Source organism: Mycetomoellerius zeteki, unplaced genomic scaffold (genome assembly GCF_001594055.1).
Source record: "Mycetomoellerius zeteki isolate Tzet28-1 unplaced genomic scaffold, Tzet1.0 scaffold212, whole genome shotgun sequence".
Lineage (NCBI taxonomy): Eukaryota > Metazoa > Arthropoda > Insecta > Hymenoptera > Formicidae > Mycetomoellerius > Mycetomoellerius zeteki.
The window spans coordinates 740,349-760,027 of record NW_017257086.1 but is presented as its reverse complement, the minus strand read 5'-3'; the positions used below and the strand labels follow the sequence as shown (position 1 = coordinate 760,027).

General features: G+C 33.1%; 2 protein-coding genes across 2 annotated transcripts in view; one reads left to right on the top strand and one right to left on the bottom strand.

Annotated features, from left to right (window-relative positions):
- Svil (Supervillin) overlaps positions 1 to 13,760 on the bottom strand; it is a 20,508-nt gene extending 6,748 nt beyond the window's left edge. Inside the window, 21 exon segments of the mRNA XM_018447924.1 lie at positions 303 to 497; positions 620 to 743; positions 1,377 to 1,649; positions 1,956 to 2,107; positions 2,330 to 2,480; positions 2,682 to 3,152; positions 3,793 to 3,944; positions 4,039 to 4,177; positions 4,271 to 4,563; positions 4,656 to 4,813; positions 4,952 to 5,120; positions 5,475 to 5,570; positions 5,891 to 7,288; positions 7,370 to 8,082; positions 8,998 to 10,263; positions 10,470 to 10,698; positions 11,008 to 11,131; positions 11,768 to 11,844; positions 12,389 to 12,550; positions 12,804 to 12,995; positions 13,249 to 13,760. Of these exon segments, the coding sequence (XP_018303426.1) occupies positions 303 to 497; positions 620 to 743; positions 1,377 to 1,649; positions 1,956 to 2,107; positions 2,330 to 2,480; positions 2,682 to 3,152; positions 3,793 to 3,944; positions 4,039 to 4,177; positions 4,271 to 4,563; positions 4,656 to 4,813; positions 4,952 to 5,120; positions 5,475 to 5,570; positions 5,891 to 7,288; positions 7,370 to 8,082; positions 8,998 to 10,263; positions 10,470 to 10,698; positions 11,008 to 11,131; positions 11,768 to 11,844; positions 12,389 to 12,550; positions 12,804 to 12,993 (6,532 nt within the window). The 5' untranslated portion in view covers positions 12,994 to 12,995; positions 13,249 to 13,760.
- Positions 13,761 to 17,264: 3,504 nt separating this feature from the next.
- Positions 17,265 to 19,679, top strand: part of LOC108722643 (serine/threonine-protein kinase ICK) — a 7,779-nt gene continuing 5,364 nt past the window's right edge. The window contains exons 1-4 of the mRNA XM_018447845.1: positions 17,265 to 17,536; positions 18,004 to 18,125; positions 18,202 to 18,414; positions 18,540 to 18,887. Of these exons, the coding sequence (XP_018303347.1) occupies positions 17,381 to 17,536; positions 18,004 to 18,125; positions 18,202 to 18,414; positions 18,540 to 18,887 (839 nt within the window). The 5' untranslated portion in view covers positions 17,265 to 17,380. The remainder of the gene's footprint in view (positions 17,537 to 18,003; positions 18,126 to 18,201; positions 18,415 to 18,539; positions 18,888 to 19,679) is intronic.

Genomic DNA, 19,679 nt, shown 5'->3' with positions numbered 1-19,679 from the left:
CGAGTCTCTCGCCAATATCGTATCGCTATCTTCATGGCTGCTCTTCTCTCAGCCTGCCATCGGACAGTTTTGCTTCCAGACTGATCTTCCGTTCCACTATCAGGCCACCATCCTTGCCAAATCCAAATCACATTCTTGTCATCCAATAAAAATAAGGCTAAAAGTTATATAAGAGTCAATAAAAGTATTTATAACGGATAAATAATTTTGCTAAAAACTTCTCATAAAAATTTTTCTCATGAAAAATCGATTAAAATAACGACTAAATAAGAATAAAAGGCACTTTGCAAAAGCACCATTACCTGGTTGATTTGCTTGATACAAATCATCTTGTGAGAAAGGAAACGGTGTTGGCAGGTCCGCACGATATGGACAAAGTGTTTCTGTTGCGCGGAATTTTTTAGAAACACTAGATAAATGATAAAGCTTTGGAGTATGATCTTGTATTTCAGCTGTTTCCAACGACCAATACAATTTTTTATTTATGCCACCTAATGCTAAAAAATGCAAAGTACAATCTCGACTTTTTCATGACAATATACAATAGAATAAATTTAAGAGAATATGTATACGTTCTATATTCAGCTTAAATGTAAACTTTTCATTAAGCTTTACTCACCATTGCTAAATTCCTCAGATTCCATACCTTCTTGAACTTCACATATTTCTATGTTATTTTTATTTGATAATTCAATTTCTTCAGGTCGATTTTCTTTCAATTTATTTGCAGCTTTTAACGCATTCTATAGAAAAGACAGGAGAAACAGTAAATATTGGAGAAACAAACGAAACAAAGAAATACAGAGATGATAAAAAGAGATAAATAAAAAATAGATAAATAAGGAAAGAAAACAATCAAGATGAGAAAGGAAACGAGAAAAAAAGTTATAAGAAAAAATCATGATTATTCCAATCTGTTAAACAGCAGATGAGAGTAATATGATTAAAACATTTTGAAATAATAATTTTATATTATTAAAATGTTTTCTAATTGCTCGATTAATCGATTCGTTTACTGCTTTTGTTTTTTATATATTGGTTTTCTTTTGCATGTAGTACAAATCCAGCAGCTAGTAAAGTATAAAATTTATCGCAATGTTAATCTCTTTATCCATGTATGTACAACCGGTCATAAAAAGATTACAACACTTTTGTTTTGATGGGTTTCGGAATGCAGCTTGCTGATCGAGTGATTGGTTCTTATTTATGGATCTAACCATTTACATTCAATCGCTCTATAAGCAAGGCTGAGTTCCGAAATCTAAAAATGTATTACAACCTTTCTGTAACCGGCTGTACATATATCAATTAAATTATATATAAATATATATCAATTATATATATATTATTATTATAAAAATTTGTAAGAAATATACTTCTCTAATATGACGCAATGAATTGCTTCCATGCCAGATATATAGTTTTGCATTTTCGGTGTTTAGCAATATGAAGGAACCTCTACTTCTTAATTGTCGAGTACTACAAGGGATTTCAATCAAGAATGTCTCAGTCTCTAAAGTTCCTCGGCAAATATACAACCTCCATCGTTTCTCACATTTTTTCTCAGATTTCTTGCCACTGTGCACTACCATCCTCCCAGAGAATAAATTTAAAAACGCAGCTGGTTCGTGTCCTTGAACAACATGAACCTGCAAGTAATATATATATATATGTATACACAATAAAACAAAATATTGTTTTATTTACAATAATATAATAATAAAATATATTTCTTGATATTTTGTCTAATATTTTATTTTTAGTAGATATTAAGTAAGAAATTTTTTCCACTTAGAAAACAATTTCAAAATTGGAATAAAATTACAATTGGAATAAAATAACAATTATGTAATAATGTAACCAGTATTCGAAGATAACAAATAAACACATTAAGATAAATTCGAGCAAATAAAATAACTGTAATAGCAAATTTGATTGCACATTACTGTCCTCACCTGAGGACCTCGATTGCTGTCTAATTCGATCGTTAATAATGCCGCGGCCCCTCGTTCATTCAAAGATGCATTTCGACCTTGCCAAATAAAGTATACAGATCTATCGCGACCTTTTGCTGAGTGTTTAGATGGTAAACCACTGAGTTCTCTACCTAAGAGCATAATAAACAAATTTGTAAAAGCAATTACATAATTAAAAGCTTATTCATAAATTATCTTAAATCCATGTTTTCAAAAAATAAAGATCACATAACAATTATACAAAACTAATGCCCATAAAAGAAAAATTTTACGCTTATTTTTTAAAAATCTATGATTAAAACAGTTTTTGAGATAAACTCTTCTTTCACGAAATTGCTCAATAAACAGCTCACCAGTAATTGTGACGGAATACGTCCATTGAATGATATAACTATCACCAGAATAAAATTGACCAACAGATAATCCGTCTAAAAGCGTATGCGAAAATTCATCGATATGCCACACCATAACGCTCGTTGTAATAACGACATATTCTTTCTTCAACTAAAATCAAATCGAAAGAAATTATCGATCGTTAGATTCGCGGATATTTATTGTGAAAGAGTTGCTTTCTTTTAGATGAAAATGCATTGAAAGCAATAGTTGTGAGTTTTTTTGATAAATATAATTATTTTGAAACTAATATATCTCGTTTTTACTAATATATTAGACGCAAATACTTTTTGCTAATAAAAAAAGAATTACTTCATTGTCATAACAACCAATGCCTCTGCCCAAGTGACAGCCTTCTAGAATAAAATCGACTGAAGAAGAGTTTGGTAGCCACATATCGTCATTTTCATCCGGATGCACAGTTATAGCACCGTCGATTTGTCGCGCATTATCGTTTCGACCTCGCGTTTTTACCACACCGGTGACATTAGGCCAGTCGAGGAATTTCTCACGGAATAATATCGTTTCGACGTGTTGCGTCAATTTGGCAAGTAAACACCATTCGGGTCTGCTTTTGGCGAATTTTGCGGGACTCGTACAAGAGTCACTGTTCCGATTACCAATCATATGGGCAGCATTAATTGGACAAGCGGTGCATTCGCTGTAATCATATCCGTTGTTCCACATTTCTGTAGCCAACTGTGTAGCGAGTTTCTTCTTATCCGTCGAAATTCCTTTGCCACTCCAGATATACATCTCGGTGCCAAAATCGAATACTAGAATCTTTATAGAGCATCCAAAACGTATACAATCTAATTCCTTTTTATGTTATTACAGAATAGTTTTTACAAAACAAATATTTAATTATAAAATACTTTTTTATTATCTTTAAGAAACTTAAGTTGAATTAATTACAACAAGCAGTTTCTAAAACAATTTCCAATTTTGAACATATCCAACCAAATCTATCAAACATTGTTTCTGATGGAACAAATTTTCATCACAAACCCTCGTGCATTACATTTATAAGATTGTACACACAAAAAAGACTTCATTTTTTTAGATAAACAATTTGTTTTTCACAATATTTTACTATATCTTTTTTATTTTACTCAACATATGTTAGCAAATTTAAATCAATATCTTGAAAAATTCTGACTTTAGAGACAAAGAGAGAAAGTGGTTTATTAAAAATTTCATTGCTTAGACATGCGCAAAATCGAGATGTTTAAAAAACTTATAAATAAATAAATAAAATTTAGTAGAATAGATAAGACGAAGACCAAAAAAGTAAAATACATATCATAATCTAATAAATCTATGCGCATGTTTCTTTTTTATGCTGGACGCCATGTCAAATTATATATTACTCGTTATTATATACGCGAATTCTTTAGAATTAGAGAGATCTATCAAATATTACCTTGTTCTTATCGAGCATTTCTATCTTTGGAAGCGTACCCCAAAATTTTTCATGCAACACTAATTGTTCATCTTTCAATTCGTATACCATATTTGTATCGATAATGGCAGATTCATACAATTCATCTTCGTCAGGATGGCCAGCTTCGATAACTGTAACAATATAATTTTATAATACATCATTTATGTGTAGGTAGTAATATACAAAAAGAACATCGCGTATAACGCAAAAATAGGAAGAATATACCATTTAGCCTTTCACTGTCAACCACACCAAGATAACTCCAAAATTTAAGAACTTGGTTCCTCGAGCAAGTCAGTTTATCATCGTTTATAGTGATTACTTCGATCGCTTGACAGCCTAAATCCTTGCGTTGTTGAATACTCTGCAATTCATTGAGAGTCAGTTTTGTTAATGATTAGTAAAAAAAAAGAAAGCATAGTGAAGAATGAGCATATGAGCGATGTTTTATATCGACTAATGTATTATATGTTCTATTTTATACTGTACTTATTATTACCTCCAGTTTTGTCACCAGTATATAACTATCACCATTATTGATACTCTCGGCGACAGGTTCGATTAATCTGACTTGAACGTGTCGTCTTCCCTTAATCAATATCAACATTATATCTTTATATGGTTGCAACTTATTTGTGGACACGCTTGTTTCTGACACATTTCTCAAAGTCACTGTACTAAAATCTTCAGTAGAAGCCAATCCGGCGAGAGCCTCGACGGCAAAAGACGAGCTTTTGGTATCTGAAATATCTATTAAAAATTTGAATTTAATTATGATTCAAAATGTGAAGAAAATTTATGTCATGATTAATACAAGATATAACAGAGGATCCTGTACTCACATTTTCTCATATTAAAGTTCTTTGCCGTTTTCGTGAGTATATTCGTACGAATTTCGGTGTATTCCGATCTCAAATCAGTGCGTGCAGCGAGAACTTTAAGAGGATTTCTCGATGTGGCTCGTCGACGTTGCATTTGTATATTCCGCTTTTGTACTAATCTGCCAAGAAATTAATTTAAATTATAGCTACATTTGCGTACAAATACTTTGAAAAGTTTTCTGAATCAATTTCTTCCTGCTTTCCTCTTTTTTTCTTTTTCATTTTTATACGATTATAATAGTAAAAGCAAAAATTACAATTCAGATTGTGGTGTGATTGTATCGAAGTCGCTTTCATCTAAGTCAAGACACTCGGTTTCACATTTTTCCAGCGATACACCGCTAAAGAAAGAGGTGAACGTCTCATCGTCCGTTTTAGGTATTGAAACACTTGGCGACAAGACGTGCTCCGTTTTGCAATCTTCATCTACAGATTATAATAAACCAAATTTCACTAAATAAACATCTTTCGCGATTACAAGAAAAAGTTATGCGCTTACGCTGTTGGGGATCGCTATGGCGATCTTACCACAAGCTGTCCCAAGAAGATATTGACTGCGTCCAATTTGATCGCTCATGTACTTTAAGCGCTTATAATCATAATTCTGTCTTTATCGTTCAATAAACATGAAACAAGAATAGAAGCGCTGAAAGTGTTCAAATCGAACGCAGCCATTACAATTTGCAGAAATTTTCTATTGTTCTATCAGCACCTCTTATTGGGACAGCACGGGCCATCAGCAAAATGAAAAGCATGAAATACACGATTTTAACTACTAACCGCTATCACCGCTAACCGATTCAAAAAAATTGCCCATGGTAGAAGATAAATCTTTGCATGGACTGATAGGGATGGATACCGCATCATTGTTACACTCTGAAAAGATGCTGGCTTTTAACAATAAAGCACAAAAAAAACAGAAATTAAATATTTTGATATCTCTTTATTAATCAAATCTCAAAAATGCTTTTAAACTGCCCAAGTAAATGTAATATGAAGAATATTATACAGAAAATATAACACCTTTGAAATATCCTTTAGACACTTTAATATCTGAGATCACGTCACTAAATATTTAAAACACAATCTACTATCTTTGGCAGGTCCTAGAAAATACTTAGTTGTTTAAACATTTTTTGAAATATTCTGTAAACGTCTTTTAAAATTCTATTTCGTTCGAATGTAAAAAGACTCACCTTTATCTTTCCTCATTTTAAACCATTGCGGGCGCGGGATTTTCTTCTTCTGGTTTGAAATGTTCGCTGTAGCTTCCGTGAGGAATGGCGAACTGACATCTTTCAATGGAGCTACTTTCATTTTGCCAGCAACGGTAAATTTGACTGCGTCAGGTTCTACAATTCTACTCTTCCAACCTTCTGCAGCAGATTCCAGTTTCTCGATACAGTTGGCCAGCACGCCCGACTTGATTGTACTTTCCTCCAAATTGAGTAATGAGTTGTCGCATGATTCGTCAACTTTAGCACCGGCCACACGTCGTTTCCAGTTCGTGTTACCGCTATGACGTAGCGCAGCCAACCGATCCGCGATACTCACACTCGGGGTCTCGCTCGTTTCTATCGACGTTATCACCTGTGTCGCACTACGACATAGTCCCGGCAGTGGCAAACCACGTTGCTGTTTCCATCTTTCCTCACTTAGAGAGTGTTGACTAATACTCTTGGCCAATGAATTAATGGAACATTGTGTGACACTAGACAACTTTTCTTTGACAATAATATTGTGTAACTTGTGACCGTCGTCGTCGTCATCGTCATCGTCGTTGTTGTCGTTGTCGTTGTCGTCATCATTGTCGTCGTCATTGTCATCGTCATCGTCGTTCTGCTCAATCTTCACCGTCAATTTTTCTTCTTTTCGTCGATGGACGACATCCTTTTCGTTGTTCTCGTTATCATTTTCGTCATCCTTATTATCACCATCGTTATTGTCATCGCCGACATTCAATACCTGATGTAATTTGCCCGCCAACGAATTGTCGTGCTTTTCGTTGCTATGTCTTTCTAATGCGCTACTGAATATTTTATCAATTTTGCAATTATTCACATCAGCCAATAAGATTTCTTCGTTCCGAAATAATGCAGCTTTATGGGAAGGCACTGCGGCTTTGTTATCCATATTATCAGCTTGTTTAGAAACAGTTGCTCGCATCTCATCGCAAGGATCTCGCATCACATTAGGATTAGTCACTATATTGAAAGAATCTAATTTTTTGCAAAATTTAGCAGTTTCGCTGTTGAAATTTTGATTCTCAACAGTACATAAGCCTCGTTCGCTTCTTGATATTGCTGCGTCAACAACACTCGTTGTCTGAATGGGCTTCGAATAAAGATTACTTTTTAAAATAGACCGAGGATACACCTCGGAACTCGGCAATATTATCGGTTGCTCCGATTCTTCAAATTCTTTCTTAAGCACAGATTTTATCAATTTCATACCTCGGAGTTCCGGACTTTTGGCACGTGACAGATTTTGCGTATAACCGGCGGATGACTTTAGAATACTTTTTGGTACATCATGCTGAGACGTTATTGCAAGCAGTGGCGAATAAAGCGATCGTCGACATTCCTTTGAGTTCCCTAAAACAACGAACATTAATTGTTGCATATAATTTTGATAATCCAGTATAAATACACAAATAATCTCCAAAAAATGTGTACCTTCAACCAAGGTTTGAATCTTGTGATTTACGTTCAGCGGTGATATCCGGGACGCCACTTGAACCTCCTCAGATGTTACAGGTTGCGTTCTATAGCGGGTAGACTGTCGTCTTCTTTGAATAAACTTTTCCTGGTACGTGGCGTTTTTCGCGACGGTTTCCGTAGTCGCAATCTTTTGATTAAAGAGTCGCACGCGTTCAGCCAAGCTTAGCTTGGACGGTTCGGACTCATTATCGGTCGTTTCCGCATTCATCAATGTTGCGGCATTGCGCTGATTCTGTAAGACCGCCTCGCGCACTTCTTCAAAAGTTACCGGTTGAGTATTGAATCTCTCGCCGCTCTGTATCTTGCGTTCGCGATAACGTTGAACGCCGCGTGATAATTTCTGCTGAGGTACGCGTTGAGAACTGTTCTCCGCAGACGCGGCATTTGCCTTTTCTTGCAAAACTTTAAAGTGTTGTGTCATTTTCGATACACTGTTGCTACGACAAATAGCGGTGTAATCCTCGTAAACACTCTGAGCATCTTGCCGTTCTTCTATCGCTTCTTTCTTGTCAGTCGCCTGCGTTGCAATTTGTATTGCACTGCCATCGATCTTCATAAAATGTACATGTGAATCTATTTTATTTTTCTCTTCCATACCATTCGTAACTTGCTTAATTTTTTTACTGGATGCCTGGCACGATAATTTACTTTCTTTAATTACACCAGAGCTGTAAGAAACATATATATGTATAATGCACTAGTATTATATAATAACTTATAAGCTCACACACAATAAATTCACCTAATATATATATATATTTTTTTTTTTAATCAAGACAATCCTGCGAGTTGTTTATTCATAAATACGTTGCACACGACTATCCCCAATTTCTGGTAGCTTTGAGAATCGTTAGATGGTCTATAATTAAACTTGGCACGAGATCAAAGCCCCACTAAACTCATGCATCACTGCAGCAATTGCAAAAATTAATGTTGTACCATGAAATGAGTTTTTTCTCTCATATAAGAAAGCCTTAATTTGATTGAATTTCTTTTCCGATATAAAGAAAATTAAACAAACAAGTCGTTTATGTACGCGAATAATTAAACATAGCTAGAATAAAGAAAGTAGCTAAAGTTTTTTAATAGATTTGAGCATTTTTTAATATAGTTTGAGTAAATAAACATCTATCTAAAGTTTGTTCATATAATAAAAATTTAAGGAAAAAATTATATGATTAACATTTACATAGTTATATAATATCATTTTAAAAAAGAAATAAAAAAAAATCTCTTTCTTTGTTTAATCAAAATAGATGTTTTTCTGTGAGAATTGAAAAGTAGCCAAAAAGCTTTTTCTCATATTAATATAAATAACATTCTGCAAAAAGAAATAAAATTTATAAATTAACTATACATTCTTACACTTATGATGATTCACAAACTTAGCTCCTTTTAAAAACTGTGATATGAGAAAAGTATGTCATTTATATGTTCGAAAAAAGAACGAAAAGAAAATGAGTGAGTCGTGTATTATGAAGCAACCTTGTTGATATGCAGAGATATATTTGATATTATTAATACATATATCCGGAGGATACATTTATAACATTGCAACGACTAACACATTGATTTAAACATACCTATTTGCTGTACAAGAAATTTCATCAGACCGGTCGGCCGTAAAACAACGACGAGTGGTTGTCGGAGTATGCAATACATCAATGGGCGAACTGGACTCGAGAGATCTACGTTTGGCTAATACGCGAAGCGACTCGACACAGTCATCATAGTTAGCAGATCGCGCATGACCTAAGGACTGTGCTCTCTTTCGTAAAAAAGAATCCGCCGTTAAATCACACGTATCGTCAAAATAACAACTACCGCTGGATTGTTTCAATATAGGGCGTACATTTTCGATCTCGTTCGCTCGATTCTTCAACACGGACAATTTCCTTGGAGAAGTCGACTCCGTCTCGTAGCTGCCTTCCTCGTATGAATTCTTCCGCGAGGACTTTAAAATCGTCTTCTTCGGTCTATCATGCTCGTGTTCATCTGACTCAGTACTCGATTTCTTTTTTAGTATAGGCCGAGGCTCGAGAGATGAAATGTCGCTCCCAGTTAGTTCTTCCTTGCCGTATTTTTTCTTTAATATCGGTTTCACTTCAGATCCCTCGAGACTTTCAGATATAAAGCTTGCGTTCGTGCTCGTGCTCATATTTCCACTCATATTTGTGCTCGCAACGTCCGATGCTATTGTTACGTGATGATTAACGCTATTGGCGCGCACACTATTTGCGAGTTTTCGTTTCAGGATGCTTTGTGGTTCCGGAGAGCCCAATGACAATCGATGAATCTCTCTGTCGTCTTCCCTAGACGACTTACGCTTTAATATAGAAGCAGGTTGTTGATCAGGGCTCTGATCTCTCTTAACAATGTCATCCAGTGAGGATCGCCTTTGATTTTTCAAAATTGGTCGAAATTCCGAGTAAATGTTGTCAGCGAAAGAAACATCGGGAGAACAGCTACGACGACGTAATATCTCGCTTTCATCTAAGCTGCTTCGTTTTTTCAAAATCCCATGTCTCTTGTGGGAAACAGATTCCGTAACAGATGGCGAAAAGGTTACTGGTGATGGTGCATGAAAACCGCCAGACGATACTTGACGGTCGCCTGCTTCGCTGTCGACGGTTTTATGTTTGAGTATTGAAACTGGCGTGTGCCTAGGCGTGATACATTTTTTTGGCGACATTGACACTTTCTCGGCAACAATATGCACGTTATCAATCGAATGATTGGCACAGCTCGTGGTTGCAGATGTGAGTCTCTCCACACGTTCCATGGTGGCTCGCGTTAACGCTGTTAACTCGTCCACTCTGCGTGAAACCTCCGAGTCACCTATACCACCACTAAAACGCAAAAATTATTTCTAATACCATTTTACGTTTTCCTCTTCCATTATTATTCTTTTTTTTTTATTGATAAAATATTATTGAATAAAATAAGATTAAGGCATGCACATACAATAATCAAATCTATGAACCTTCTATATGAATCTAATATTTGCCTTATGTGTGTTGTACTCTTTTCTTTATATGCGTATATATTACTGTACCTAGACTGTTGCACAATCGAGCGCTTTGTACTCGTGGCGGATACAACGGAAGATGACGAATAAGTTTTAGAAAGATTTTTTGTGATGTACTGAGTTCCAGCTTTCGAATCAATATGTTTTCTACGCAGGCTGGCCATTTGACGACAGGAGTCAGCAGGATTCGATACTGCTTCGGGCACCTGACTTCGTTTAACATATTGCCTTCTGGAATGTCTTTCACTACATTCGACTAAAAATTTCATTAGATTATTGAGAATATTAAAATGAGAAAAGTGTATGTAACACATGTTTCAAATATTTCAATTAAAATTCCTCTTTACAATAGCAATAAAAATATCAATAAAAATGTTGATGGTATTTAATTTTTACATTATAACTGAAAAGATATATTAAAATTTCAAAAATACAAAAGAGAACACTAAGATATTATAATTTAATACTTTAGATTCTCTTGAACAATTCAACAACTTGATCTCTCTCTTGTTATTGCAATTTGATATTAATAAACTTGTCTTACATTCATTAATAAATTCTTTACCTTCATTTGAACGATCAGCTGCTGTTTCCACGTGACGTGATCTATTTAAATAAGATTTACGTTTGTACCCCTTATCTCTTTCCTTGACAGAATTCATGCTGACATCAAGAGATGTGGAATTTTTCTGTACATAGATATACATTATGCTTTTACATTATGCTAAAATTTTTCTTGGAATTAATAAGATATTATGTATCATAGACAAATACATACAGAAATATATAATACATAATCTAATGAAAATTCTTAAAGATTAATTTATTTTAAATAAAATAGTAATCTCTTTAAAATCTTTTCGCTATGTAATGAACCAGTATAAGAATTTGCAGAGTGCATTCCCCAGGTAAAAAAATTTATTTAATTGCCAAAAAATATTATACTATACATAGAAATATATTGTAATTGTACATTATTGGTCAGTCATTAAACAAAATTTAGTAATTTCTTAAACAATTTATGATAACTTGTGGAAATATCTTCTTTTATATGATAAAATTATATACAAAATTATTTACATAGATAAGAACAATATTCCTTTAAAAAGGGAAAAAGATAGAAATAAAATGAGAATTACAAAAATATACTTTATCTTATAATTCAGCTGAAGATGACTAAATAAAGTCAAAATGTCCCTATGTCGTTTAAGTATGTTTGAAAAACTAGTTTTTATTTTTTTGTCATTAATGCTTGAAAATAAACTAGTTTCTAATTTATGACTTAATTATTTGACCTTTCTTGTACTTTTCACAAATACACTTACTTGCTTAGCTGATGAATTGTGCCGTTGAGAGTCAGGAATTTCTGATCCAAGTAATTTCTTAGATGATAATGTCACATCTGTTTGTATAAAGAAACAATTTATTTATATATGCTTCTGCAAATGAATCCAGCACATATGTACACCAAAACAATATATTAGCGATTACACAAATACATATATATACTGGGCGTTCCATTTTAACAGTGCATTTTAGAGAAAAATGTTTCAGACAAAAGTTTTGTGACTTTGAGGAGGATATAAGATGGTATCATTGGTTTGACCTTGAGTGAAGTTATTAAGGTCACTGAATTTTTTAAATAGAACTCCCCAGTTTTCATTATATTGACCTTGATCTCTTATATCCCCCTCAAAGTTACAAAATTTTTATCTAAAACATTTTTTTCTAAAATGCGCTGTATAAGAGATATTTAAGATCGTTACTTAAAATGAGACTGTGTATATGTATATCAATTAAAGAATTTCACATTTATCTCAGGTAAACTATTACGTTCAGATATCAAAGAAAACTACATTTTTATTCACTTATATGTGGCAATAAAATGTTATGTATATATACTAAAACCATATGAAAAAATACAACATTTGAAAACATTTACTTACCATTGGGTAATACTATAGAAGCAGCCCGTAATCTAGAAGTTTTGGTCTCACGAACCGGAGCATTTTTACAAGTTGCAAAATTTTTAGAGCTCTCCTTTAGCTCTATCTTAGATACTATTTTACCATTATTTTCTACTGTAAGGCTACGATGCTTCTTTTCTACTATAATAGAAGTAAATTATACATTTTGTGTTCAAAACTCAGAGATATCAAGCACATGAAGTTGCCCATTTAAAACAAATAATATTTATCAAAGAGACTTACGCGTTTCATAATATTATTGTATCAAACTATAGTTTTTTTTTCAAAGATATCACTCAAATGTATAGATAAACAATATACAATATTATGACATGTTTATATTTAGATCTAATAATAACATGACATATATGCTATCTAAATTCTTAGTACTTACTAATACCCAAAGAACAAGTAGCCACATCTCCTTTAATCGATGATTCAACGTTCCTTTGACCACAACGTTGTAGCTCGCTATAACGTGAACAAGTACTTTGGTTTATCGAACGTGTTGTACTACTTCCTGTTTCATTTGATGAATTCTCCTCGCTAGCTGCCATCAAAACTGTGGCTCCAGCAGCTACCATTACTACAAGTATTATATAGTTTATTAATTAATTTGCATAAACTATATGGCAACTTTTTAACTGCCACATAGATTAATATCTAACGTAACTAGTATAAAGAAAATTGTGTAAAGAAAAATACTGGAATCTTTTATCAGTTTTGAAATAGACACAGTATGTGTTGTGCAATTTGAAAAGGAGCAATCGTATTACTCTTGTCGTATTAAATACAGTTTTTGTTGTTTTATAAAGTACGCATCAATTTGGTATACTTACTTAATGTAAATTAATACGAATTATCCTGCAACGCGGCCATAATTTTTCGTTCGAATACTTCCAAGAGAAACTGTCAGACAATCGAGAACGTAGCAAATGATACGTATTCCTTATGGCTAAGTTATCACAGCTACTTAATAAGTACTATGTATAAAATGATACAAATCACGAGGTAATCAAACTGTACAGTAAACTCGCGCGAGAGAAAAGACGGCTACATCATTTACATCGAGAATGAAAATTGATAACGATTAAATAAAAGAAAACATCGGCCACACGAAACTAATGTCATTCTAGTGAACTGATTGTGTCAGTGGGCGCGTTCAACGGAGAAAACTGTCGAGTCGTCGGCTTGTAATATTCGCCCCTGATTCGCTGGATCTAGAGGAAAATACGAATCTTGTGTCTATGTATATACGTTCGTGAGATGTATACATGACTAGATACAGCCTTTCCTATCTTTTCCTATTGTGATCAGTGATGAGGTGTCATTGTACAATGTTCTGCGCCATATTGAGAATTAGACACTAGCACCTGCTAGCACCTCTCACAATCAGACATAAACTATTTATTACACGTAGCGTGAATCACTGATAAGTTATCGTCAGAGAGATAGCTTTAAAAACGGCCGTTATATCTGACGCAAGTATGTATAACTTATTTAGGCAGTATTGATATATAATAAAAAATCATCAATTTAGTAAATGAATTATCTAAATATTTATGTTAATAATCGCAAATTTATATCAATTGTCGATAATGTCATCGTTCTTCAATTATCCCCGGACCCTATTGATTACAATGGCTACGTTTACACCGTGCATTTAGGCCTCGGCCTATACAATAGATGTCCTTGTTTATCCTGTATATTAAACAAAGACACCTATCGTATAGATCGCGGACTAAACGATAGATGTCTTTGTTTAACCTACAGGATAAATAAGGACATCTATTGTATAGGCCGCGGCCTAAATGCACGGTGTAAACGTAGCCAATAAGGTACAACAATTTTCCCAGGGCCGACCGTCTTTAGTGTAGTATCTCGTCGGTGACACTTTCTATCGTGATACGAAAAGTTCAGTGACGATATATAAATATGAAACGGAAGGAGAAATAACACAGGAAAAAATATCTCGTTATCAGAATGGGAAATTCTAATAAGAAGAATGTCAAGATATTATGGTATTGAGAATTATAATAGAGAAGTTGGACTACTGCATAAATATATGTAGTATAAATCTCAACTATACCTGTCTATACATATATATATATATATCAACTATAAGGTCCACAGTAAATAAATAATTAAAATAATACAAAAGATCGCAGTAATCTTAATATTATCTTTTCGAAGCCTCGACATTTGAACATGTTTGAACATGTATGAACATATGTTCAGACATCTTATTTCATCTACACAGCGTTAAAAAAAAATGTATTCGTTATCTGATAAAAAATTAGAGAACTTTTGACTCTAATAATATTTTCAGGTAAATAACGAAACAAAATAAGTTATTTATTGCGCATTTTTTTCATTTTTGAAGAGATAAAAATATTTCGAAATACACCAAAAAATATTTTTTTAATGAACAATCTAGGCAAATCTAGGAAGAATAAAAAATCTTCGGATGACTCCGGACGCGCGCGAGACGTGCGGTCGGCGCAGCTGATGAGTGGTGGTTGGTGGTAAGTGGTGGCAGGGGTGGCAGGTAGCTGACGCAGGCAGGTCTGGCAGGCAGCGGCCAGCGCGGCAGTTTGACTTACGATTGCGAGTATTCGTAGTCATAGCGACCGCGAAGTACTTATTGCGAGGTATGGCCGATGGCCGCTCGATTAATAGTTTGTTGCGAATGACAGCTACGCAAGAAAGTAATCAAGTACGTGGAAAAAGGCTAACCAAACCAAAACTCTATCTCCGCCTTTCCTTCTGTGAGCATAATTCTGTTATTATTTATTGATAGAGCGACGAGACTAAAAAAAAGTCGTTTTATAAATTTTCTAGTATTGCCTCGATGACGTATGACTTTATCGTTAATTCGACTCTCATTTGGTAAACTGATATTTTATTCGCATTGAGGTAAATCGGAATAATTCCTTCATTTCCTTCCATTTTGCAATTTCAAAAGTGCAACATAAATTTTTTTATCTATTTACCACGGGCAAATCTCCTTAATTTTGAAAAGAAATTAATCGGTTAAAACGTAACATAATTGAACATTACGATTCAAGAATACAAAAATTATTACATACCTAATTACTTTCGACATTTTTCATGTTCTTTTTTTCAATGAGAATGCTTTAAATCTTTGAAAAACATAAAACGGTGCAAAAATAGTTAAATTATTTTATATAGATATAAATAAATTCTCAAATGTTCTTGAATCGATAAATCAAAGCTAACGTTTTTATATCTTTTTGCGAAATACTTAGAATTAGGAATTTGAACTGCTTTATGTTATCGATTTATTGTATTAACAAGTGTAATTTTATCAGAATTCCATTGTTACACATCATTGCATAGCATATTATAGGCTGTGTTCCAAAATTTGCTGCCAGTACTGAAAATTTATAGTGCACGTGACATAAACTATTATAGATTTTCAGTACTGGCAGTGAATTTTGGAACACAGTAGTACAGAATATCTCGTCACTTTATGTGATTTTACAATTAGCTTATTCCAAAAAAAAAAGCTGTTCAACTTTTTCTTGTATATTGTACACTCTTCTAATTTTTTTATAACAATAATTTATCCCAAACTAAAATTCTATTAATCTGTCTAAAATCGATAAAAAGTAAGTATGGTTTTTGGCTTTAAGCAAGCAAAGCTTTATTCTTGTCAGACAATACAATATTGTAATCAATGAATCACGATTTATGGAGCACTCTGCAGTGCAGCATTGAAATTCAGATTAATCGAAATTACATCATGAATATTCTGTTCTCCAGTCAGAACAGAAAATTCCAAGACATTCGGTACTTTTGCGTCAGTTGGTTGGCGATCGGGTCGAATAGTGCCATTTGAGAAAATCTATATTCTTGCATGTCTGGCCCACACAAAGATTATTTGCATGCGACTGTAAGAAAATGCTAATCTCAACACGACATGTATATATACCGTATGGTTGATGTCCTAGATTGCACCTACAAGTCTTTTGCTCCTTATGCTATAAATAGGATCGTAGACATTATCGTAGGATATGTGCAAAAATAGTGTAAAATGTTTTGAGTTTGTCGTGCAATTTGTCAGGCAGATTCGATGCCCGTAGAAGCACTAGTCTAATAATAACGTAATTTTTCGATCGTATTCTTCAATCTTGAAATTAATAAAGGCAAGTTTCAATGATCCGTAGATATCGCAACCGCATGATGCTTAATTGTGATATCAAATTAGAAGTGAGAGAAATACTATATATAGAAATCACTCTTTCTACTATCTCAATGGTTATCGAGTCTTACGGCAGAATATCTACTATCAAATATTCATTTTACTGTAGAGTCAATACTTAGGATAACTCGTGCCAAGTATTTATTTGTATACCTTGCAACAAAACTAAGTTTTCTAAAGGCACTCTTATAAATTATATTATGAACACTCGCATCATTTCACAGAATTCAGATCTAACAATAAATCTTCCAGCAAAAAGTTATATAAGCATGCGAGCGCAAGTTTTTTAACTCACTTCTTTACACAAATTTATAATTTAAATTTATATAAAAATATTCTTAATTATAATATTTAATTATGATAAAAGGCTAAGTTTGTTCATGAATAAAAATCCTATAATTCTCTTTGTCGCGTTCTGAATACTTTGGATTTATTCTAACATTTTGCAAGCGTGCGTGAAGTGAAAAATATGTTATTCTTCGTAAAATTTGCGTTTTCTCTACTATCCAATAATTTCAAGTAAAAGTGCGCAAATTGACAATTTCGATAATTTAAATTTAAATTTTATGAACCTAGTAACTTCTAATAACATCAATGCATTACTCGATTACAGCGAATATAAAGAAATATGCAAGGCTGCCGATCCCAGCGACGCATAAATACACTCTTTTTATAATACTCAAGTTCACTATGTATAATAAGTGACACGAGTAATACAAAAATTGTCAAGTATCTCAATAGTGAACATGAATCGATACATAACTTTGAATCAATTGGGTGACGGAACCTTTGGTTCTGTCGTGCTGGGAGAACGTATTGACACGGGTGAAAAAGTGGCTATAAAGAGAATGAAGAGAAAATATTACTCTTGGGAAGAAGCTATGAATCTGCGAGAAGTAAAGGTATGTTCAAATTAGATAAATAATTAAAAAATGTTATTGATTCTCTCTCTGTGAAAATCATAACAAGACATGAGCATTATAAGGATTTAAAAATAAATGTAATATTGTGCTATAGATATAATTGAATTATAATAAGATTGAAAAACCGCTAATGTTAAACATAATACTTTAAATTAAGAAGCGCCATAACGGTCAGAACGTTAAGATGTTGAACTATTGTAAATTCATTTAAATGAATTAATTTCAGAAATGATAATTGTGTGCCGATATGGTTGTCGGACTTTCAACGCAATCAAATCTGAAAATATTAATAATCCCCCCAAATTTCTCAACTTAAAAACTTTAATTGAATTATGTCTATGAGATTATATAAAAACGACTTGATTATTTTTTGCTTCTCTCGATCAGCATCTACCAGATTAAATCAACAATTAACTTTCATAATTTTCTTTCCCATTTCATTGCAGTCATTGAAAAAACTTAGTCACGCAAACGTCGTGAAACTTAAAGAAGTTATACGGGAGAATGATGTGCTATATTTCGTATTTGAGTACATGAAAGAAAATCTCTATCAACTAATGAAAGACAGGTACATCTCTATCATAGTTTGTATTTTACAAATATTATCAAAAATTGTATTTTATTTGAGATGTTTTCAATCACAGGGATAAACTTTTTCCCGAACCAATAATAAGAAACATGGTGTATCAAGTACTGCAAGGTCTCGCTTTTATGCACAAACACGGTTTCTTTCATCGCGACATGAAGCCAGAAAATTTATTATGTATGGGTCCCGAGTTAGTAAAGATTGCTGATTTTGGGTTAGCAAGAGAGATCCGATCGAGACCTCCATATACGGATTATGTATCAACAAGATGGTAATATAATTGTATAATTAATCGCAATTCGTAAACATTAGTTGATCAAGGAATTTGATGCAATAATAATCTAACATTCTTGACATGCAAATCTATTTAATTAATCTCATTGAATTCTGTGTCAGGTATCGGGCACCGGAAGTGTTACTACATTCCACGACTTACAACAGTCCGATTGATATTTGGGCGGTCGGCTGTATAATGGCTGAATTATATACATTTAGGCCACTGTTTCCTGGCAAAAGTGAGATTGACGAAATATTTAAAATTTGTTCTGTAATTGGAACACCCGATAAAGATGATTGGCCAGAGGGGTACCAATTGGCTACAGCTATGAATTTTAAATTTCCGAATTTTACGCGTACGTCGTTGGCTGTATTAATACCTAATGCTAGTCAAGAAGCAGTCATACTCATGGAAGACATGTTACAATGGAATCCTATAAAGAGACCAACGGCGCAACAATCGCTCAGGTACTTACGAAATTATACATATAATATAGAATGTTTAATAAATTGTATAACTATCGAGGAGCAGAACTAAATTTGCACGATAAAATAAATAAAACATGTAGAGAGTAAATTTTTTTATCAGTCATGTAATTGTTTTGAAAAAAATAGTTTTGAAGAGCAATTTCAATAATTTTAACAATTTTTCTTATTCTGTCCTGTTATCTAAAGCGTCAATATTATTTATTTTATACATTTATAATCGTGCTACGGCAGTAAAATGGGAAAAGCAAACTGCTAATACGAAATACTATAACAGTAATGCAGCCTGTTTTAAGAAACAGAGAAAGAAAAATTAATAGAGATACTAAATTTGTGCAAACATTTCTGAGACAAAAGAACAGATATTGTTATAAAATAAATTATCTATATGGCTCAATCAGAATAAATCAGTAGTAAAAAGAATGGGCTATGAGCCAGTTATAACATAAAGAATATTTAATAAACTTTCTTACATACATGCAAACGTTTCGACACCGATCGGGTCATTTTCAATGCAAAACAATAAACAAACTTATAAAATTCTCGGAAGATTTAGTTAAATTATAAAGTCCAATACAGAATTCGGTTGTATCAATGACATGTGGTCCATATTTAAAATCGAAGGAGATCTCATCTCACTCTTTTTACAATTCTCCAATCTTACAAATAAATAATAAATTAACAATACGTTATAGTTTAGATTATCAAAACGTTTTTTAGTGAATTAAATTAAAATACAAATTAAATAAAAAATATCTACCTTAAAATGTCTTA